Source organism: Peromyscus maniculatus, chromosome 4 (assembly GCF_049852395.1).
Source record: "Peromyscus maniculatus bairdii isolate BWxNUB_F1_BW_parent chromosome 4, HU_Pman_BW_mat_3.1, whole genome shotgun sequence".
Lineage (NCBI taxonomy): Eukaryota > Metazoa > Chordata > Mammalia > Rodentia > Cricetidae > Peromyscus > Peromyscus maniculatus.
Window position 1 is genome coordinate 90381010 of NC_134855.1, and position 23216 is coordinate 90404225.

General features: G+C 42.1%; 1 protein-coding gene across 1 annotated transcript in view; it reads right to left on the minus strand.

Moving 5' to 3' along the window:
• Ryr3 (ryanodine receptor 3) overlaps positions 1 to 23216 on the minus strand; it is a 535270-nt gene that overhangs the window by 59941 nt on the left and 452113 nt on the right. Inside the window, exons 66-69 of the mRNA XM_076570297.1 lie at positions 20915 to 21235; positions 18060 to 18300; positions 4463 to 4550; positions 4255 to 4347 (exon numbers count right to left, since the gene is read on the minus strand). Coding sequence (XP_076426412.1) covers positions 4255 to 4347; positions 4463 to 4550; positions 18060 to 18300; positions 20915 to 21235 — 743 coding nt within the window. The remainder of the gene's footprint in view (positions 1 to 4254; positions 4348 to 4462; positions 4551 to 18059; positions 18301 to 20914; positions 21236 to 23216) is intronic.

The window sequence follows — 23216 nt, forward strand, 5'->3', positions numbered from 1 at the left end:
AAAAAAATCTGAAACCAAAACTAAACCAACCCCCCCTCCCCAAAGTATACATAGAAACAAAACAAAACAAAACTGGAATCCTTTTTGTGTTCATTATTTGCAATTGATAAAAATATATTTAAAAATTACTGGATGGCCTGGGATTTACATAGCTCACTCAAGATCCTGGCTTCCATCCTAAGCACTGAAATCGAAGGAGCCAAAACAGAGCAAACAACAAGGACAACAAAGAGATCTTACTACATGTTTGGGCTGGGCATGATGATCCACACCTTTAACAGCAGCACTGGAGGCTGAGGCACATAGAGGAAGAGTTCAAGGACAGCTTGGGCTGTGGGATAGCATCTGAGGTCAGCCCAGATTACATAGTAAGACTCTGTCTCTAAACAGAGTGAGGGATGGAGGGAGGGAGGGAGAAGGAAATAAAGAGAGAGGGGGGTGTTACTGGGGATAGTGTAGGACTGTCCAGAGTGACTTGGGATCACTCCACAATCTAAACAACAGAGCCTCTACCTTCTTACACTGCACCTTTTAAACACACTTTAAGTCAAAGATTCCTACATCCTGAAGGCTATACCTTTACTCTTCACTTATTGCTAAGATTAATTACCTCACGGTAATTCCCTAATTCTGGTTCATATGCCCTCAGAACAACTCCACTTATCCACTCTTAGGTCATAAACTACAGCAGCACTTTATGATCAAACAAGTAACTTTCTGTCTAGACCTTAAGGGAAAAAAAATCCCAAGCCAGACTTTGCAGTCTTCATGTTTTTCTGAAATGTGGGGGTTTGATGAAGATGCATTGCCTGGTGTTGTCTGTGGCCACTATAGCTCAGGGGGCTCATATCAGGCTCTGATCAAAGGCAGACCTGCCTGTGGGAAGTCCTTACACCATCTAGAGGGTAAGTGAAGTTAATGTAAGTCAACTCAACATGAGATGTTAGAGGAAAAAAGAATTTCTAGAAATCAGTCTGAGACACAGGGGTTGGGGGTGGGGGGTGGAGGAGAAGAAAGGGAGAGCATGCAGAGGGAGGATTAAGATCATGAGAAAAGGGGACAGATAGGAGGGAAAGGACAGACAGTAGAGGAGAAAGGGTAAGTGTGTGTGTGTGTGTGTGTGTGTGTGTGTGTGTGTGTGTTAGAGGAGGGAGGGGGAGGGAGAGAACATGAGTGTATGAATGTGAGATACTTCAAAAGTATAAGAACAAAGAAAATAAAAGAGAAAGATTGCAGAGTGAGGAAGTAAAGAGAATAATGTATATGTGTATGTGTATGTACATGTGTGTATCTGTGTATGTGCACTTGAGCACATTGAGCAAAAGTCACATGATTTTGTACTCTCTTAAAACATTCAAATATATCTTATTAGACAATTCCTGTCTTTTTTCAACTCACTAAAAACACATCCCAATTCTTGTATCTCAATGGTGCATTTTAGTGTTTACAAAATTGGTCAAGGGCTGTCTTAACATTTCTTTGGCTAAATGCATTCTAACTTACCATTCCCCTCCGAGGAAGCTGCTGCCATATGGCCAGAAAACAAAGCACATTTAAAAACCAAACCAAATAAAAAATACTTGCTCAGCTAGTCACATTAGCTTAACGTATACTCACAAACCGGTGCTTTATAAACAAAATATACAATGAGCTTTCAAAGAAGAAATGTGTGTGAGCTGCCAGCAAAATAACATGTCTTTGAAAGGATCTTCAGTTAATCGGGTGGGAACAGTGTGGCCCACTGTATATTTCTTGTGCTTCCTTGCCATCAGGCATGGCTTATGCAGTACATGACATGCAGCATTCACAGACAGATACCTCCACCGAGACTGCCATGTGCACCAAAGGCAACTTCATTTGTACAACACCAGAATGCAACTGAGAACAGAGACAAACGCAAGCACAGGTAACAGGTGCCCATTCTGACCAGGTAGCAGAGAACGTCTGACTGTACAGAAGCAAGGGCAAGAGGAATTCAACTGATATGGAAGGAAGTTCCTTCCCTGGCTTCTCATATGTAGTTCTCTATCCTCAGATACCAGAAATGGCTATTTATTGAAGGCAATGTGTCTGCATTAATGTGTTTATCAAGTGATATTCTGACAGATACTCATGAAAACTGAATTTTAACCAGAGTCTCTTGGTAGAACCTAAAAAAAGTCAGGTAGTAAACTCAACCCCATTACAAATTGGAAAGATGGACTCTGAGGATTAAGTGATTTTTCCTTTCTATTTCTTGTCTATTTACTACTATTTTCTCTGTCCTAATTGAGGCAACAGGGACAGTGTGACTAATAAGGCTCAAAAACAATTGGCATAGAATGTCAGTGGAAGCAGAGTTTGCTCCTAAAGATGAACCTTTCCAAGAGGAAAGATACCCATGTTTTGAACATAACCATTCTGACCAGGCAAATGCCCCTCTTTCCTTATTCAGTATTGTGAATGAGCCTAGCAAATGCCCCCTTTCCTAATTAGCATCATGAATGAAAGAATGGTATGTTAGTTTTGTTAGTGGGTGAGTTGAGTTGTGAAATGGTTTTCTGTTGCCTCATTCATTTATAAACTCAAGGACCTTGAAGATCCATTCATCACCAGAGGGCTGAGATGGCTTTCCCCATTTGTACTCCAAATCCTTGCATCAGGTTGTCATGGATGCTAGCTGGGTCAGTTTTGAGCCAGAGGATCTACCCAATGCATGGTGTCTGCTTGGGATTTACTGACTTCCTGTAAGAAGTCTGGGCTAAAGGGCGGCCTGTGATGGCTGCAAGACCCTGCAAAGGCAACTTAGCTAAGCTGGAGTCCTAGGAAGCCGGGAAACCTGGGCTTGTATTCCTCAAGTGAACAGCTGTTTCTATGAACAAGTGAATGCAAGGAGGATTGTGGAAAATCAGATAAGTGTAACTAAAGCACCAAAGGAGATACCACAAGATGCCTTTGCAGCCAAGAGTCTCCTCAAATATAATCTCCCTGCTTTATAGATGAGCAATTTTCAATGTCAACTTTATTAGGCAGCATATGTGAAAAGTGTACTCTGGTGTATACTAGAGAGTAGATTGTAACCTCTACAGTCAAATTTTGGATACTGGAAGAGAGCTAGTGTTAAAAACAAATGAAAGACAGAAGAGGCAGTGCAGAGTAGCTGCAGCTGATGGGAGCCAGCTGCCCCATTTGGTACAGCCCCAGGCACTCACATTTTCATTGTGCTCTCTTTCTTGCAGTGCCAAGACATGGGTCATTTGTCCAAAATGCTTACTAGAGGGATGTTCAAGGTCTTCACTATAAGCCCATGATTCCTGTCTTGCCAGATCCACCTTTCACTTCCGAGGGGTCCCATGCACACTTCACTTTCATGTTCCTCACAGGCAGCACCGCCAGCCATGAGGGCTGTCTCTCAGCTACTACAGGCTGCTGACACTTGAGATAGAAGCCAAACCTCCCTGAGGCACAGTTCTCAGGGACACAGAGCCAATAGTGAGCCACAATGCCAGGAAGAAGACATCACAGCCAAGGGGGCTTGGCTTTTGTATGTGCAACCGAAGAAGCGTGGCTGGTTCTCTCCAGTCAAGACAACGAAGGAAACTTCATTGTACAGAGCTGACTGAGAAGGAGGTGCAAGTCTACTTTGCCCCCTTCTGTATCACAGTTCCCTCCTATAGGTTAGCTCCCCCCTCCCCCCCTCTGACTGTAGAGTGACATGCCCTCTTTCAAACATCTCCTGCAAGGAGATGGACAGATGTTTGACTTTCTGAGTGAAAATGTCGTGGAAAATGAACACAGGCATTAAGAGGTCAGCACATCTGGAATAAAACAGATGTTGGTGTTCCAAACAGAAAGAAAACATGATGCCTGGGTGTGTGCTGTGGAGGTGTGAAGGCAAGGTCATTTCCTCTCAGCCCATCAGAAGGTGGCTTTGTGCATCTGCACTTTTGGAGTGGTGGCTGTACTGAATGCACTTTTTTTTTTTAAAAAAAAAAAAACATTCATAGCAGCTTCTGTTTGGAGATCTCTCAAATGCCTTGGGCAAGTCTTGAGACTTAAATTTTCTGATATATAAGCACCTCTTTATTCATAAAACATGATAACTACACTTATTTGACAGGAGCTTCTTCTGGCACATTCTAAAGAAACAGCAGTAGAGGTTGCTGGTTATATGGTGGGACTCAATCTGGATGTGCCACTAAGCCGCACAGAATATGAACTAGACCCATGAGGCCAAGGTTAGAGCATCCCTGAGATGGAATTCTGAGGACTTACTTTTGACATCTTGCTTTTGCTGTCTCCAGTTAAAAATGCCAAGTTATTAATTTCATTTTGAATCACAAAATTTTGCTCTTCCCTCTTGAAGTTCTAAAGCAGGGCAAGGTAGAGGAAGGTTGAAAAAAAAAACAAGCATTAAAAGGAAGATTCTCCAAATCTATACCTGCCCAAATGATTCTCAATCCAGAGCCCAGTGTGTCCTTACGTGAGATTTACACCACAGAATGAAGACCTCAGCCACCATGCGGAAGAGCTGGTCAGAGTCCGTACCTGGACTTTTGAGCCAGTTAGACCTGCATTGAGAAGCAAAGGGATCGGTGCAGGAAATCAGCAATGATTATAAGCATACCCCACAAATAAAAGCAGTATATATTCAGTCAAGGAAAACTGCATTACCATACGAAGACAATAATCCTTATACATTAAGGTTCAGGTTCAGAATTGGAATAAGTATTATTTGCACTTTTATCAAAGTTTTCAAGAATTGAGGCAAACACAAATGTCTGACATTAACATTCCAAAACTGTCACCTTTGCTTTGTTTCTTCTGTAAATGGATGGTTAAACTGTAAGTTTGGAGACAGACCATACCAGAGGCCTTACTGCAGAGAGATTTAATGGATAAGCCTAGCAAACCTATGAAAACACTGGTCACTATGGCATCCAGTCCTGCCCTTGGCATTTGTCATTGGAAAACCTCTGAAAATCTGAACCTCATAAACATGTCATGCCCTACATGTACTCTTACTCTGAAAGCCAGTTCTTTGAATGAAAGATTTAAAACAATTTAAACTGTGTGTGTATGTGTGTTGGGGGTGCTTTTGAATTCATGTGCTTGCAGATATCAAAAGAGGGCATCAGATCTCCTAGAACTGTAATTACAGGTGATTGTAAACTGCCACAATGTGGATGCTGGGAACTGAATTCAGTCCTCTGTAGGAGCAGTATTTGATCTTAACCATTGAGCCTTTTCTCCAGTCTCTTGAAGCTAGTTTTCTAAATGAAAGAAAAAAATTGTCTATATTTTAAAATGTCTTAGCAGAAACCATATATCTTTCTGTGTGGTGGGTGTGGTGGTGTGGTGGTGTGGTGGTGGGGGTCAGTTGAGGGGCATGTGTTCATGTGTTCACGTGTAGAGGCCAGAGATCAAACCTCAGGTGTCGTTCCTCTGATACCATCTCTTACTGTCTTGGAACTCACCAAGTTGGCTTGGGTGGCTAGCCAGAAAAACTCCAAAGAACTGCCTATCTCTGCATGCCTTTAAATAAAACAAAACAAAAAATAAACCTCAAGCCAACTAAACAAAAATCCATAGTTTCTGGGGATCATGCTTATAGGCAAGAACTGCCTCTTCAATGGCGTGGAAATTCTCTATAAATATGCATTAGTTTTTTTTTTCTAGGTTGGGCTAAGACATATAAACACAAGAGTGACAAGAAGGCCAAATTAAGTCAAACTCAGTTATTTTCTCTAAGTTGTCTTGCTCTTGGGTATCATGCATATTTGAACTAAGCTTTAATCAAAAAAGGCAAGATGAATTGCTATTTCCAAATATCTGCACAGAATGATTTAAGAACCAACACCAACAAAGCAACTAAACAAATAAGATATTGCTCTTCTACTGGACACTTTCATATCAAACATGGAACCTTCTTCTCATCAACCAGCTACTCTGCTTTCCAGACATCAACCCACCAATTCAACCACGACACTGTCTGGAGTTAGTAAATGCCTCACATATTAAAAGCTCAGCCCCACAAGATTGCTCCCCACTTCACACACTAGCCTCAAAATGGCTGTAAATCAGGGGTTTTGACAGTTCTCTGGGTTCATAATTACCAAGAAGAGCTCTTCGAATGGGAAGTCACTTTCCTTCTTATTAATAGTTTATCATAAATATAATCAAAGAAATGAAAGACATATATAGGACAAGATATTGTGAATGAAAATTTCTGAAAAGAATCTGGCTGTGAACAAATCTCCTGGAAGGAGTTTCTGTGTCTACAGAGACTGATTGACCAATTGGAATTTCAGTACTGTGAAGAGATTGTTTGTAGGTTCAGAGGCTAATTACTTTATTTTGTTCTAGTTTTAGCCTTCCGGAACATCCATTCCTTGCCCCACTCTGTATCCGAATTAACACCTCATGATAATAGACAAAAAAAAAAAAACCCTTAGAAGCTATTAACTTAGCAGAACATTGGCTTCTGCCAATCTGGGAGCTAGGAATGTCATCAGACAGCATCTTGGGCCTATAAAATACCTCTCCCATCTCATTGCATGTGCCTCTCTGGTGTACCCACGAGTGTATTTTAAAGGGGCCTTGATTTATGACTTTCTTTGTTCTGTAAAACTATAAAAACCCTGTGAAACTGCTTCTACATTGAAGCATGGAAGTTGGGATAACCTAAATCCGTGTTCCTGGGCCACAGCTACTCAAAGTAGCTCTAGAATAAACTATTATTTCCTTTAAAATAGGAAATGTACTTTTTAGGTTGACAATATGGAAGAGGAATCTGGAGATTCCAACCTATCTTCAGTTACTTTACCCTCCAGGTATCTCCATATTTCTCTCAATTTAGAAGGTCTCCAAACTCCAGAGTTTAGGGTTTCATTTCATAGTGCTATAGTTAGCTTCAGAGGTCCACCTTGACATACTGGAAAGGAGATGCTTCAACTGAACAATTGCTTCTATCAGACTAGCCTGTGGACATGTCTGTAGGGCTATGTGATATAGACGGGCCCAGCCCACTGTGGGAGGTACCATCCCTAGCCTGGTGGGCCTGGGCTATATAACAAAGGTAGCCAAGCAAACCAGGGAGAGTAAGCTTGTAAGCAGCCTTCCTTCATGGTTTCTGCTTCAAGCTCCTTTTGCTGGAGTTCCTGCCCTCATCTCTCAATGATGGACTATAACTTGTAAGCTGAAACAAACCCTTCTTCCCCTTTGTTGTTTTTGGCCATAGCATTTATCATAGTAACAGGAGGCAAACTAGAACACACAGGCCTGGTTGGTTAAATCACTGGCTTTGGTGATTAACTCAGTCTCTAGCTCCTTTCTTCTGGAGAGGTCAAGAAGTTAGAGGGTAGGGCTGAAAGTTCCAAACATCTAATCATGAGTGTGAACTCAAGTATGGTGGAATGAGGCTTATTGTGAATAACAAAAGATAATCCTGTAACTCAGACAGTCCCAAGGGTTTTAACAGCTCTGTTTCAGTAACCTGCATGCCAGACTTACATTTATTTCTTATAAAAAATTCTTTTATTGTGGAGATTATAATATAATTACATCATTTCCCCTCCCCTTTCCTCCCTCCAAACCCTCCTATACACCCCTCTTTGCTCTCTTTCAAAGTCATGGCTCCTTTTTTCACTAATTGTTGTCACATGAATATATATATATATATATATATATATATATATATATATATATATATATATATATATACACACACACACACACACACACACACACACACACACACACACTTCTGAATAAAACCTACTCAGTCTATATACTGTTACTTTTATGTATGTTTTTAGGACTGACCATTTGATATTAGATAACCAGTTGGTGTGCTCTTTCCTGAGGATGATCATTATTAAAATATAACTATAATATAGAAGTTAAATTAGATGGCTTTATTAGGACAAACAATTGGTTGCTGGTGTTGGTGCATGTCTTTAATTCCAGCACTTGGGAGGCAGAGGAAGGCAGATCTCTATGAATTCAATCCCAACCTGGTCTACATAGTGACTTCCAGGCCAATAGTGCTACATAATGAGGCCTTTTCTGAAAACACAGAGGAAAAAAGAAAGGAAGAAAAATAAACATTTGGTTCTCACAGATGATCCAAAAAACTTGCTGTCCCTTGTCCCATGCAGAGCATTATCAAAAACAAATTATGGAGCTGAGGCGACAGCTCAGCAAGTGAAGTGTGCAGCATACAAGTGTGAAGGTCTGAATCCCCAAAGCTCATGTCAAGCCAGGCTTGGTAGCACACATCTGTGATCTCAACACTCTTACAGTGAGATGGGAGACAGAGATGGGAGAATCCCTTGAAGCTCATGGGCTAGCTAGCCTGGTGTAGTCACAGGCAAATAACAAAGGGACCCTATCTTAAGGTGGGAGGCAGGGATAAATACCTGTGACCTCCATACATGTTCCTGCACTCACATATACAAAGGTGCACACATGTCATACACATACACACAAACAAAGCCAGTTCTGGGAAATTTGAGTGATATTCCTAGGCAGCCTGATAGTCATGCCCACTCATGGAGAGCTCCATGCTAGGCAAAGAAGGGAAACATTCTAGAGGTCAACTCATGTTTAGATCTCTGCTGTGGATATCTTTCTGTATAAATAAAACACTGATTGGCCAGTGGCCAGGCAGGACAAGGAGAGAGGAGAATAATGGGAAGTGGAAGGCTGAGTCAGGGAGACACTGCCAGCCGCTGCCATGACAAGCAGCATGTGAAGATGCTGGTAAGCCATGAGCCATGTGGCAAGGTATAGATTTATAGAAATGGATTAATTTAAGATATAAGAACAGTTAGCAAGAAGCCTGGCACGGCCATACAGTTTGTAAGCAATATAAGTCTCTGTGTTTACTTGGTTGGGTCTGAGCGGCTGTGGGACTAGCAGGTGACAGAGATTTGTCCTGACTGTGGACCAAGCAGGAAAACTCTAGCTACAGACCTCCTTCCTTCTTATCTCCTGTGAGCCTCTCTGCCGTGGGCTCCAGCCTCAAGAACATTATTATTGAACCACTCTTGTTTCAAATTCAACTGGCATTTTCTTTATTTAATAGACAGTACGAGTTGCGTGCCCAGCACCCATCCTCCTTTTCTTCTGTAGCAACAAGACCTTCCTTTGTTCAGAGTGTCGTCCTGTCCCACTAAGTATCTTGCTACTCCACATTTCTTAAGCTACATCCAGGAACTGATCAATGAGATCAAAGTGCAGATTGAAGAATTGACTTCCTGGAAAAGTTCCCTAAGAAGAGTATCTTTTTGCCTTTGCCTGTGAAATTTGCTTTAATCCTTTCTGATTAGGGTGAAAACCCAAAGCCTGGAACTATAATTGCCATATTAAAACATAAAATAACTTTGGAGATGGAAGGCAATGGGAAAGATACAAAGACAAAGGTGTAAGGTTCCACAGTGAATAATCATACCGGCCATACACTATCTTTGGATTTCTTTTATGTATGATAGACTTCTCATCTCTTTAAGCAGTATAGTCACTCCATTACCTGCAGCCCAAATGCAATTCAAGTTTGAGGTCTGAGACTGATAAGCTCTTTGATTTCCTTCACATTGATTTTTTTTCCCCCAGAATGCTTTTCCAGGGTTACCTTTCTCGCTTTATCAGAACCACCAGCTGTTCATTCCTTGGTGTGTTGGTTTAAACGCGCTTTGTGCATTTGTACTGTGGCTTAAGTGGGAAGAGGCAAGGGTCGTATCCTAATCTGCCAAGGAAAGGTACAGCCTTGGGGATGGTCAGTAAGCAAGAGTAGCAAAAACAAAACCTTAGGTACCGTGTCCTGGTGGAAGGAAGAGCATCCCTTAAATGTTTTCTCCCAGGCACACAAGCTCCCTGCAACTCTCCCTCAAGCCAGACCAAGATGCTATTTGCAGGAGAAAAGATTTTGTTTTCATATCTATTGCTCAGACTCACTCTGCTCAGAGGGATGCTTCTCTCCTTCCTGCCCCATGTTTTCAGAGGATTTGGCATCTAATTCAATAGGGAGCCACTTGATCCCTGTGGAGATCATTACTTAGCCTGTGGGTCTTTTATCATCTGCACTGGTTGCTGCCAAGAGGCAGCCATGACATGCCAGGTTCCTGGTAAGGGGAGATTCAGTTTGGAGGTCGTGAGTTGGGACTTGTCCATGTAAGACGGCGAGGGAAGCAACCCGAGCAGCTGAAATAACTGAGTACATTAACAGAGAAAACAAGAAGCTTTGAGAATAGAAACTTAACAAGCTGAGGATGGCGCTCCAAGGTCCTAGCTGTGATGGCAGGAGAGGAGGTGGCTCATGTGAGGAGTTGTAGACAGAGAAGACATACTTTATTCACTCTGGCTGAAGGCTGCTATACAGCCTGCTAGGCATCCAGATGCAGGCAGGCACCCAGTAAACATGGGCATACGTATAGACTCGTATACAGGTCATACAGAAGTAGGCTCACTTGCCTGCAGATAGGCACATTCTGGCAGGCTGGTGAAGGTAAAGTCTCTGGTTTTGACCTCAAGGCCATATTTATAAAGAAGCTACACAAAAGTGGCATTTTACCACAAATAGTTACATAATACATCACATCACTACACACTTTTGTGTTCTCTGGACATCTGGTGTCTACCTTTTTGTGTTAGAGGACGTATAGCCCCACAGATGTCCAGTGTTAGCCATCTTGGTCCATGCTGGGTATCCATGTCTTGCCATGTTGTCTAAACATAAACTGGTAATTATGACCCTTCGTTCCCAACAGTTGTACACTTATAATCCCAGCACTGAGGAGGCTGAGTTAGCCATCAGGACTGCTATGAGTAGTCAAGGCTAGACTGGGTTACATAAGCAAGGCCTTGTCTCCAACTCCACATGCCCCCAAAGAGGGTAGAATAGAATCTTGAGCAATGGTAACAGTAAGGAGACTCAAACTTACATTTTCAAAATGAAAAGTTCCCAAGTTTTGAAAGCTATCGAGGTTGTGCTCTTGGGTTCAGGGTCAGATTGTCTGAGGTGAGGGCTTCTCTCAGGGTTACTGCAAGACTTCCCTCCACACAGGGCTCAGTCTGAGATGGGCACCCCACAAGGTTTACTTTGATAGTTTCAGAGATATTTTTAACCAAAATCATGTGACCAAGCCCATATTTATGATCTACATGTTTTTATTTCTCAGAAAGGAGGCAGAAGACTACTGCCCTTTTAGGGCCTTGTTGAATCTGTCTTGATTTCTGTCTCTAGGCAAGAGGAGATGGGCAGCTGGTGTTCCCTGATCTGCTAACAACACACCCGGAGTTCTTTTGTATCCTGCCAGCTTCAGGTTCAACACTGACCAGTGAAAAATTCTTTTCAGAGGTTTAAAAACCATCCCACAGGGATGCGGGAAGTACAAAGGCTCAATACAATGAAGAAAAACAGAGATGAAGAAAGGGCATGGAGTTTCTTCAACATTTCAAAGTGCTGCCATATGAAAGATTGATTTTCTCTGGCTTTAGAGAGCAAAGTTAGAGCCTATAGGTAAGAGCTACAAGCTGAGCTGAAGATAGTTTGAAACAGGGATGGGACTGCATGCAAAGCAAGATTGTTTCTGTCCTCCACTTCTTCCCCTCACTGGGCTAAGCAAACAATACAGGACATCCTGGGCAGGAGAAGGGAAGAGACACTTATCCATCCAGGTGGGGGACACATGAGGTGATGACAATGTCTCTGCCAACTCCTCTATTCCATCATTCCGTGTAAGTTGGTTCTTTGGGATGAAGAAAGTACTACTGGAATCTAAAGTCTGTACTGCTTGCTGCTCTCCACTCTACTGAAAACCCCAGGGACAGATTTTGGCCAAGTGGGTTTATTCAAGGCTGACCCTAAGGAAAAAGAAGACGACTTCCCTCTCTCAAATCTCTATCCACAGTGAGACAATGGGCAAAAAATCCCAGGATAGGGCAAGTCTTTTCTTTTCCCTTCTTGAAGTCTTCTAGTCTCCAAGTTCTGGGCCTGCCAAGCAGGCACTTGTTCTCAGATAAACCATTTCCCATGGACACAGGGGAAGGAAGGAGCAGCCTTTGACTGGGGGAAAGACTGTGGGAGGGGACAAAGGTGAGTGACAAAAGATTCAGAAAAGGTTAGAAGGGGAGGCAAAAATAAGCCTCACTTTATGACCCACAATCCCAACTGTCCTCCTGCACTCATTTGAATGCATTAATAATAAACTCAGTCACCAATAATGTGCCGGTGTCGAATTAAGGGCAGAAATCAAAGTGCTTCCTCTTGGTATCACTTGACTAGGAGCAAGCCCAGACTGAACTCTCTGTTTCAGTCTCCTCGTGTCTTCCTTCCTCCATCCTGTCTGCCTATGAGTCTGACTCTACACCTGTCTGAAGGCTATCTTTCAAATCTGTCCCTGTGTCTGTCTGTCCATATGTGTCTGTCTCTAACAAAGAGCTTTGTTCTCTTTCATTGAACAGCACAGAAAATAGCACATGGGGAAGAAATGAGGGACACTTTACAGAAATCTTTAACAGAGTCTTATAAACGATTAAGTTACTGACTCTAATTGACCCAGACAACAAAACAAACATTATCAAGCAGTATCTGAATGCTTTGTTCAACATTTATGGTGGCTGTCTGTTTTATGACTGCTTTCCACTCATATTTGCTGTTTTCAGCAAATGATTATCATAATACATGTCCAAACATACATGCATTACTCCAAGATCAGGGGCATGAAAGACTACTTAAGATTACAGATATGCATTAATTTAGGCTGTAAAAGTTGATTGCATGAGAAATCCAAGGCAAGTAAGGTTGGTTGTTACATTATTCACTTAAAGGCAGGTTAAACAAACAGGCTGAGTACACAGTAGGAAAGCAGTCTTAAGTCTTCTGTGACCTTAAGGTGTATTATTAACTCTGGCTTTGAGGACCAGCAAAAGCCTCAGTCTCTTCAAATGTAAGAATTGCTTGTATAATAATGCATAGCTATATCCTCCAAAATAATCTACTTAATAAGTATGCTGTTCTGTATTTTTTTTGAGGGTCTCACTCTGTAGGCTGAAGTCTTGTATACCTTTCGCCTCAGCCTCTTAAGTGCTGCAATTACAGGCTTCAGCCCCAGGGCCAGCGCTCTGAACATTTTTCTACACTTCACACTTAGTATGGTATACATGCTTTCTGCTTTCATTGCTACAAAGGTCTTTGAAGGGACAAGCACTCATGTTAGAGGATGTATTTCTAAGCAGGCTCACATGGCTGTGACGCTCCTGGAAGAACGGGTTGGAAAGTGGAGATGAATGAATTAATGATGATCTCGAAGACTCTGACATTGCCATTTTTAGCAACTGTCAAGCACCCTGTAAACAGAACACGCTCTGTCTTGAGTCTTGATCATCCGTGGCGACAGACGCAATTCAAAAGCTATTCCAGGAGCAATCTCACTCCATTTTTATTTTTGTTTTCACCTCAAACTCTGACAAATTCCTTCTTTAAATTGCTAACATAATTACGTTATCGGAAATGACTAAAGCTGATATTCTAAGAGCAGAGTTTCTTTGTCAAAGTGAGTATAATTTCCTGTAGCCAGGAAAGGAAATACACTATTCTAGTCTTAATGTACATATTTATGCATATGTGTTGATACATATGTGTGTGTATGTGTAAAGACAGTATGTATGCAGAAGATTTTTTTTCAAATCCTAAATATAAGTAAGCTCATTTGTATTACATTAAGTGCATCTTGTATTATAAAGGTAAATGCTAAAATGAATATAAATTTCCTGCCATGCATGGGAAATGACTCCAACACCAGTCATGTTCTCTCAGCTATTTTTCTATCCCTTCTAGTGTTCCCTGATTGTAAGTTTCTCAACTTTAAGAGCCTTTGTTAAACTGAACTACACACTTAGTCTTTGCTTCTATTCCTGCCAAAGGGGGTCCTGAGCAGTAGGAACAATTTTTTGCTCTTCATAAGCTTTTGGCCATAGCTGGGTGTGTGAATGGCATGAGGCTACCTTGTTGAGGGGATAGATAACTTCAGGGTAGCACCTGGGCCCCAGACAGACTAGAACTTTCGAGTGTTAGTTGGAATCATATTATAGGGTCAGAACCTTCAGGCTTATTCCTAACCCCTTGGAATGAGTTGAGAGGATTCAGTTCAAACTCAAACACCATTGGCTATTGATACAGTCAGTCAACAACACCTATAAAACTATTAAATATCAAGGCTGCTGATTAGTGGGAGAGCACTTGCCTATTAGGCAATCCATCCTAGGCCCAATGCCCAGGACAACAAAGGAAAGCAAAAGAAAGCACAACCAAGTGCCATCACCACCACCAAAAACTCCTGAACGAGGAGGTTCAGGGCCTCTAGACTGGTGACCACATTGATGTACAGAGGGGCCACTACCCATGGGGAGAGCATGGGAACTCCGTGCAACCCCAAACCCATGTGTTTCCATTAGGATATTCCTGAGTTGTATTCTTTCTAATAAATCAGTAATCATATGTGCTTTGAGTTCTATGGGGGTCCTAAGCATTGGAATACCTACCAGAAAAACCATACTGAGAGTGGAAATAGCTAGACCATGAACTCTGGACTTTCCCAGGAAAGGGTTGTGTTCTTTTTTTTTTGTTTTTGCCCACCCCACCCCATCTTCCACTACTGCTAACTTGAGCCCTCAGTTAAATCAAATAAGCACATTTCCTGCCTTTTGTTTCCCTTCCCCCTCCCCCATGTAAGCTAGAGCATTGTCAGGGCCCCAGAGAGAGATTGAGAATTCCTCTCCTCAGTTTCAGTCAAAACTGTAATAAATTCATTTTCCCATATTAACATGTATTTCTCCATTTTCTCTTATTATGGGTTCTGACCCAGAGACAGGCCTTATTCACTATGAATCATTCTGAGGCAGGGGTCAAGAAATCCAAGTTTACATTTATTCTGCACAGTTAGCACAGCAAAACTGTGGCTAACCTGGTCACCTCCTTATAACATTTTTGTTGTTGTTTTTTTGTTTTTCAAGACAGGGTTTCACTGTGTAGCCCCTGGCTGTCCTAGAACTCACTCTGAAGACCAGGCTGCCTTGAACTCACAGAGATCTACCTGCCTCTGCCTTCCCAGTGCTGGGATTAAAGGCATGTGCCACCACCGCCCGGCTTTAACTTCATTTTTGTTAAATTTGTTCTTAGACAATTTCCCGCATGTATGCAATGCATACTGTCCATTCTTGCCCCCCACCTTCTTACCACCTTGCCATTCCCTTCCCCACAAATCTCTCCCTTATGTTATCATCTATTTGTTTTGTGATCTACTGAGAATAAACAGACCATCTTAGTGACCATGGGCTTAGAGTTATCCTTTGGAACCTGGTAGGCTCAGCAGAGGGCACAAAACTAAAGACAGCGATCCCTCCTTTCCCAGAATCTAGTAGTATCTAATCATTCAACAGTCAAGGTGGGTCCCTGTGGGCTACTCTCTGTTCATGGACAGATTGCTGAAATGGCAAGTCTTGTGTGGGCTCAATGCACATGACTTCAGTTGTGGGTTAATGGTTGCAGTATTTTATGGTGATACTTTATTTGTGCTGAAATGTGATTTTATTTGTATGTTAATAAAAAAAGTTGACTGGAGATCAGAGGTCATAGCCATTAAGCAGAAATCTGGCAGTGGTAGCACACACCCTTAATCTGATTAAATGGCAGGCAGAGTCTCTGTGTGGTCAAGGACACAGCCCTGCATGGTGACACACGCCTTTAATTCCAGTACCAACCATAGAGACCTGGAGGTCTGTATAGACAGGCAGTGACGAGGAAGTCATGTGGTTGGGTTTACAACCAATGAGAAGGCAGAACAGAAAGGCAATTAAAAAGACAAGACACAGGAAGAAGGTCTCTCTCTCAGGGGAAGGATGGCAGCGAGTGGTAAGATAAGGTGGTCTTAGCTCTTGGCTATTGCTCTGATCTCTGGGCTTTTAACTCTGTATTTGGCTGTTTTTCATTTAATAAGACTGTTTAGAATTACATCTATAGTATTTGTTAGTGATTTCCTTTTAAAAATCCTATACAAACACTCTACTACTGAACTATATACATCCCTAATCCATGGGTACCCCATATATGGCTGGTGTTTGAAGTTGGGGCATTCTTACAGGACTACACTAACTCTATAGGTAGAGTCAGAATTAGTGTACATTGTTGGGTACCCTGTTGATATTGAAGTGGAGAATCAGCATGGGAAAACAATATACATTTAATTGTAGGGAGAAAGAAAGCAAAGGCCAAATATTACAGTGTCAAGTGACACATTTGTGTGTCAAGTTGACAAGGCATGGGTTTGTAATGGTTAATTTTAATTATTAACTTGATTGAGTTAAGAAATACCAGTGGGGAGCTGGAGAGATGGCTCAAGGGTTAAGAGCACTGACTACTCCTCCAGAAGATCTGAGTTCAATTCCCAGTACCCACATGACAGCTCACAACTGTCAGTAACTCCAGTCCTAGGGTATAAAACAATCACATGGTGTACAGACACATATGTAGGCAGAACACTGATTCACATAAAATAAAAATAAAGGCTAAAGCCAGGTGGTAGTGGCACATGCCTTTAATCCCAGCACTCTGGAGGTAGAAACAGGTAGATCTATGAGTCTACAGAGTGAGTTCCAGGACAGGCAAGGCTAAACAGAGAAACCCTGTATTAATAAAATAAAATAAAAATAAAGATTAAAAAAGCATTAAAAAAATGCCTACAGTATTAGTGAGGCCCATATTTGTGTCTATGAAGGCATTTCTAGAGAGGATTGTATGAGAGGAGAAGACCCACCCTAGAGGTAGGTGACACCATTTCCTGGACTGGGGTCCCAGACTGAATAAATAAGGAGAAAAAAGGGAAAACCAATGGAACCATGACATTGTTCTTTCTCAGCTTCTATTCATCCAGATATAAAGTAAGGTCCTACTGCCTCATCTTCCCTCCATGACAGTCTGTGTCTCCTCAAACCGTGAGCCAAACTAACTCCTTCCTTAAGTTGCTTCCCATCAGTTATCTGGTCATAGCCTGGAGAAAGGAACTAATGCCATAAGGGGCTTCGATACTACCTTCTAAGTTTCCCTGAAGATAACTGTGCTTATTTAACAAATACCCTGCATTCTTTATAGACATATAGGACCACAGGCTTTCATATAGCTCAAATTACTATTTTAACCATTGATTATATCACAATTAAATTTCATATGCCAAATGAATATATTGGGTTTGGATAAAGGATGACTCATACAGAAAATTTCTGGTATTTTAAGAATTAACTAACTTTCTTTCTTTCTTTCTTTCTTTCTTTCTTTCTTTCTTTCTTTCTTTCTTTCTTTCTTTCTTTCTTTCTTTCTTTTTTTTTATCTTGGGAGTCCCGACCCAAGGTCTAAGTTTTTTTTTTTTTTTTTTTTTTTTGTAGAATTAATTTTCTTAATTGTGACATTGGAGCATTTCAACTATTGAACATCCTGAACACACTGTTTCCTGAGGACTTTCGCCCATCGTCCCTCTTCCCACAATCCTCTTGTCCTGTACCTTTATGGTTCCTAGCCTCGTACTTCCGGAGGGCTTTGCTCAAATGCTGCTTTCCTAGGAACATCACAGTAAAGGAACTGCCACTCCATTCTCCCTGCCTCTCCTAATTCTTTTTACTTCTCTCAATATGGTTTTACTCTGTTTTTTTTCTTTCTAATTGTCTATGCCTCTTTACTCCCAGAATGAATGCTCCTATGCTAAAGAGTATGTCCTCTCCCTCAAGGCCTTGAAGAGTGCCTGGCACAGTCAAGGACATCCACTGAATGAGTATATAAGGGAACAGAAGGAGGTCCGAAAGGAGTCAATGCAATCCTGTTCAACTAGCTCCTCCTGCCTCCTAGTGGCCCATGAGGATGTGTGTCTCAATCCATACAGAATTACTCTACCTAGGCTCTGACTACTAGTGGGGAGACTGGGAGTGGTAGCTGTGGATCTCCCTGGCAACATGATCATCTTTCCATGCTATTTGATTGCCCAAACCAGCCTCAGAGAGCAGCAGGCAGCTTCCAGAGATCTCCTTCATACCTGTTGTTGTCCACATAGCGGATCAGCATGGGGTAGAAGGCGTAGAGGTCCCTGCAGAGGACCGCAAACTCATCTAGGATGAGGAGCTCAGCCTCCTGGGTGTCCCCTTTGCCGTCCGTCTTCAGCTGCTCCTCCTCCTGCACCGTCTTGACTGCCTTCTTCTTTAGCTTCTCCAGGGTGGGGATGAAGTGGCTTCGCAGCAGGTCAGGCCTGGCTTTGCTGATGATCGGCTGCGCATACACTGCATTTGCAAACAAAGCACCTTACTCTTACTCCATGTGTTGTGACCATTCATGACAAGGAAAGGTGACACTGAGGAATCTGTCAACCAGGATGGTACCTGTGTCTAGCTCCCTCCTTTAATCCTCCCTTGATACTTCCCTCTCATGAAAGTCCACAGTGGAGGTTGAGCATCTAGGACCCACTGCAGGAGAAGGTCCCAACACTATCAGCTCCTCCAGGCCACAGGAGCCCCACCCTACATGAATTCCTCATGTATGCATGGCCTATGCCATAGCTCTCCTCTCCCTAACAGACTATCTCACATCATCTGACAGTCTGTCCATGTTGGTCTTGTTCTACTAGCTAGATTCAATGACCCTGAAGGAAGCCTTTTGTTCATAGCAATTGGTATTGTGTTGACCTGCGAGCAAGCACTGGGTGTGTGCTTTCTGTTGAGGTGACAGATATATCAGTTACCCTGATCTGTCATTACACATAGAATATGTGCACTGAAAGTCACACTGTACCCCACAAATATGTACAATCATTATGTGTTTATATATATATATATATATATATATATATATATATATATATATATATGCTTTCCAATTATTTCATTAAAAAAATCTGCCCAAAGCATCCTAGCCCAGTCAAGTTCTAAGCCCTCAGCACTGGCATCTTCTTTGGGCTTCGGTGGAGGGAGGTAAACATGGGCTGGGAAAGACTGGGGCATTGCTAGAAGTAGAGAAGCCGAATAAGAACTTAGAGGGCCTGCAATGTTGGCCTTTTGTTAGAATGATGGAAACCCACACGTTCTACCCTATTTCTTATAACCCATTGACTAGAATCTGATTATATTGTTATGACTTAAGCCAGCTGAGCTGAATAGTCTGAATATAAGAATTGGGGTAATTGCAGGAAAAAAGTAAAATGAAATGAATGCATCCTGAACCATTGACTATGGACATGCGAATGTCCATTTTGACATTTCTTTAGCTTAGCAAAATTCAATTAAGAACAGCTACATTCCAGGAGCTTTTCTTTTTCTTCGCACTTTTCCTTATGTTTTGCTTTTCTAATAAAAGACAAAGAGATAGCTTCACTCTGATAAGGCAAAGGTAGCTTTTGGATGACATGTATTAGCCAAGGAGACCTGACTTCTCCACACTCTCCTAGGCACTGGACTGCTGCTGAACCTAATTGAGTTTGAGGTTACTACTTAAAACTTGTATTAGTCACCAGGAATTAAGTGGCCTCACTGAATGAGATCTGGATTTGCTGCAGGAAAGACAGCTTTAAATTCTGTTTTCATCAGTGCCCTTCAGAGTAGTGACAGGTACTCTTGGGAGCAGCCTTCTCTAAACTCAGGTTTATAGATGAGAGCCCATCAAATTACCTTATGATTAACAACCTTTTTAGGGTAATTGGTAATAAGGGACTGTCTACTCTGGTCTGTGTTATCCAGCAATCAAAATAGTTGTAATTTTAAACTCAGCTCATTTCTGAGACAGAAAGGAGGCAGGAGTTTTTCCCATTTGTTCTTCTAGTATTCTATGTGTGTCTATTCATTTGCTATGAAAAGTCACTATGCAGTGTTGTGCTCCCTGTAGCCTAGCTTTGGCAATTCACGGTCCAAGAGGTTGTACGGAGGAAGCTGTGACAAGCAGACTCTGTGACCTAAAATGAAGTTGTATCAAAAAGAATGATTTTCCACAGTGTTGAGCTCCCCAGATTCCAGTTTGACACACAGGATGCTAAATAGTCATGGTTCCTTCCTTGACTGGGGGAATTACACTCGTTTTCCAGAACTTCTTCTCCTCTTGTGGTTGCTTGAGGAACAGAAAATTGGCTAATAACATTCATTAAGAGCCTACTGCATGCCAGGAGTTAAAGAGGGATACAAAGAGAGGAAAAAAATTCAACAAAACTAAGTGCGGCTATTATTAGCTTCATTCAAGCCCGTCTTAGAAAGCAGAAAGTGAAATGCAAACTCAGAACGACATTGAGGAAATTAGTGCAGCCCGGATGGGAGCGGGTTTTACATAAGTATCAAATGCAAAGGGTTACTTCCCAACCAACTATAGATAATTAGTAACAGAGGAGCCAATGGATTTCTTAAGCACCCCAACAAGTAAGGCGATGATGATCACAGTGAGTACAGCTGATCTAAAGGGCTCCTTGGAGATCTGAGGGGCCTGGATTAGGAGGGGAGTAGGGTTGGAGTAAAGGCTTGAGGAAAGTATGTCCATTCAGTTTACTGTGCTGTTTTTGTTTGAGACAGGGTCTCACTTGGCCCAGGCTGGCCTTGCAATCCTATGTAGCCAAGGCTGGCCTTGAACTTCTGATCATCCTACATCTACCTCCCAAGTGTTCATATTACAGGGCTGTACCAACACACCTGGTTTGTGCACTGCTGGGGATTGGACCCAGGGCTTCACATACGCTAGGCAAGTACTCTACAAACTGTGCTGAACTTCTATCCCCCAGTTCAGTGCCAAGCAAATGGGAGGTAGAAGATTAAAAAACAGAACAGAACTTGCTCAAATTCATCACACAACTACCAAGAGTTAAAAAGCCAATCTGGCTGCCTTAACCGCAGGGTCAAAGAACGAGAGAACGGGCATTGGTACCTGCGATGCGCTTCATCCAGGAGGCCTCATCAATGCCCAGGTTGTTGTTGATGATTTTCAGGATGTTGCCCAGGATGAGGCTGAGGTGTTCAGAGGTGACCTTGGTGCAGCAGGGCCCTGTGCTGGGGGGCAGGTTCTCAGGTCCCCGCTCCCACCAGTAAGACAGGTAGTTGCAGAGCATAGGTAAGATCACTTCAATGACATGGGGCATCTCTGTATACCGGGCACCTGACTCGGCCAAGCTATTGATTTCTTTCATCAGGCCTTCCAGCTGGGGGATGTCAGGACACATTTCTTCCACCTTGTCTGGCATCCCCAGAACTGACCAAGAGAGTACAGGAAGAAGAAAGACACAGTGATTCAAAGGCACAGTGATGGAGCAAAGCCTTCCTTTGGTCTTTAGATATGAATTTCCACTGCAGAGCCTTAAAGGAATGAGTTTGGATGAAAGCAGCTTCAGGACTCAAGTTGTGTGTGCACAGACTTGTAGTTTCCAGGGGCCTTTCCCTAAAGGTCACACTGAAGTTAGAAACATAGAGTTAAACAAGCACCATGGAGACACTTCTGAGGAAGAGCACTTAAGACAACTTTGTGACAGATTCTTGGCTATTCCCTTGGCCTGCCTATCAGACCTTGGTGTGTCCACTGCAATAGAGGTGGCGTCAGGGGTAAAATAACTCCTCAACATTCAGGTGCTGGATGATAGTTCACTCACCCAGATCATTTCTGCACTGCCATAAAGGGGGAAGGAAAACATTCCATCAAACACTCCTGCAGCTGGACTAGGGACTCTAACATTTGGCATCTAGTTGAAAATACACTGAGGAAAAAAAAATCATGGATTGATTTTCTGCCTTTACAACAGAAATGATCAATAAGCTTAGGAGATTTAATTGACTTCCTGTCAGTCATTCATTTTGTTGTTTAAGAAAGCATATTTATAGGGACTTGTGAGCTAACTCCCTTTTCTCCATTTCGAATGACTGAGGTCACTTCACTGGATAAGGACAACCAGCATGAAATGAAATTAGAATTCAGCATTATACAAAGAGGATTAGGAGATTATAAAAAAAAGTAGAAACAACAACAAAAACGAATTATTTATCTTGTTCCCTTTAAGTTAAGGAATACTTTCCCCTGTGAGATAGATGGAAGATCGTAAGTGTCTTGAGGTTCTTGACAGAACAGGCCGATAGACCACTGGGATAGAATAGAGGACCCAGGAATAAACTCATGTAGTTATAGCCACCTACATTTTTACAAAGCTGTCAAAAAACACACGTTGGAGAAAAGGCAGCCCTTTTAACAAATGGTGCTGGGAAAACTAGTTTTCCACATGTAGACACATGAAACTAAATTTGTGTCTGTGGTGGTTTCAATGAAAAATATCCCCCATAGGCTTATGAATTTGAACACTGGTGGTGCTCTTTGGGGAGGTTATGGAACCTTTAGGAGGTAGAGCCTTGCTGGAGGAAACATGTCCCTGAAGGTGGGATTTGAGGGTTTATAGCCTCACTCTACTTCCTACTTGTTTTCTCTACTTCCTTTATGCAAATAAAATTTGACCAGCAGCTTCCTGCCCCTGCTGGCAGGCCATGCTTCCCCTGCCATTATGGCTTCAGCCCTCTGCAGCCGTAAGCCAAAATAAACTCTTAATCCATATGTTGCTTTTGGTCATGAGAAGTAATCAATACCAACTCTCTAATCCCTGTAGAAAAGTCAATTCAAAACGGATTAAAGAGTGTAATGCCCCCTATACTCTACTGCAGTGCTGGGTGTTGGCGAAGGATGCACCTTTCTTGCACTTTGCAGCAGAAAACATGGACAACAACCTGGGAATCCTGGGAGGTCCTCACAAGCAAGGTAATTTTACATATACACCTTCCAAGTAAATAGTCTAGTTCTGAGCAGTCAAACTTTCCACCAGGAGCTCCATATACAGAGCAATGCCAACCAATACAGAGGCAACTGACACACTTACTTGCTGTTAAAATTATAAATGAGAAAGCTCATGTGTTGTGTTTAAAAGTCACACAGATACTACATCACCATAGACACTTCTTTCTCCTACCTAAGAAGAACAAGGAATTGCTTGAGGTTGTAAAGAAATAGCCTACCCCCATCTTAGGCTTAAAAGTCATCTTATAGTAAAGACAAACTAGGTTTATTCCTGTTTATGATTAAATCTGTTTTTCAAGGATTGGACTATACCTTACCTGTACCCTTAACTATAAATGGTCCTGGTACTGCCTGTTCCAGGAATGGCAACCATGTCTTTTTTCAAAAAGTTGTTTATAACCAC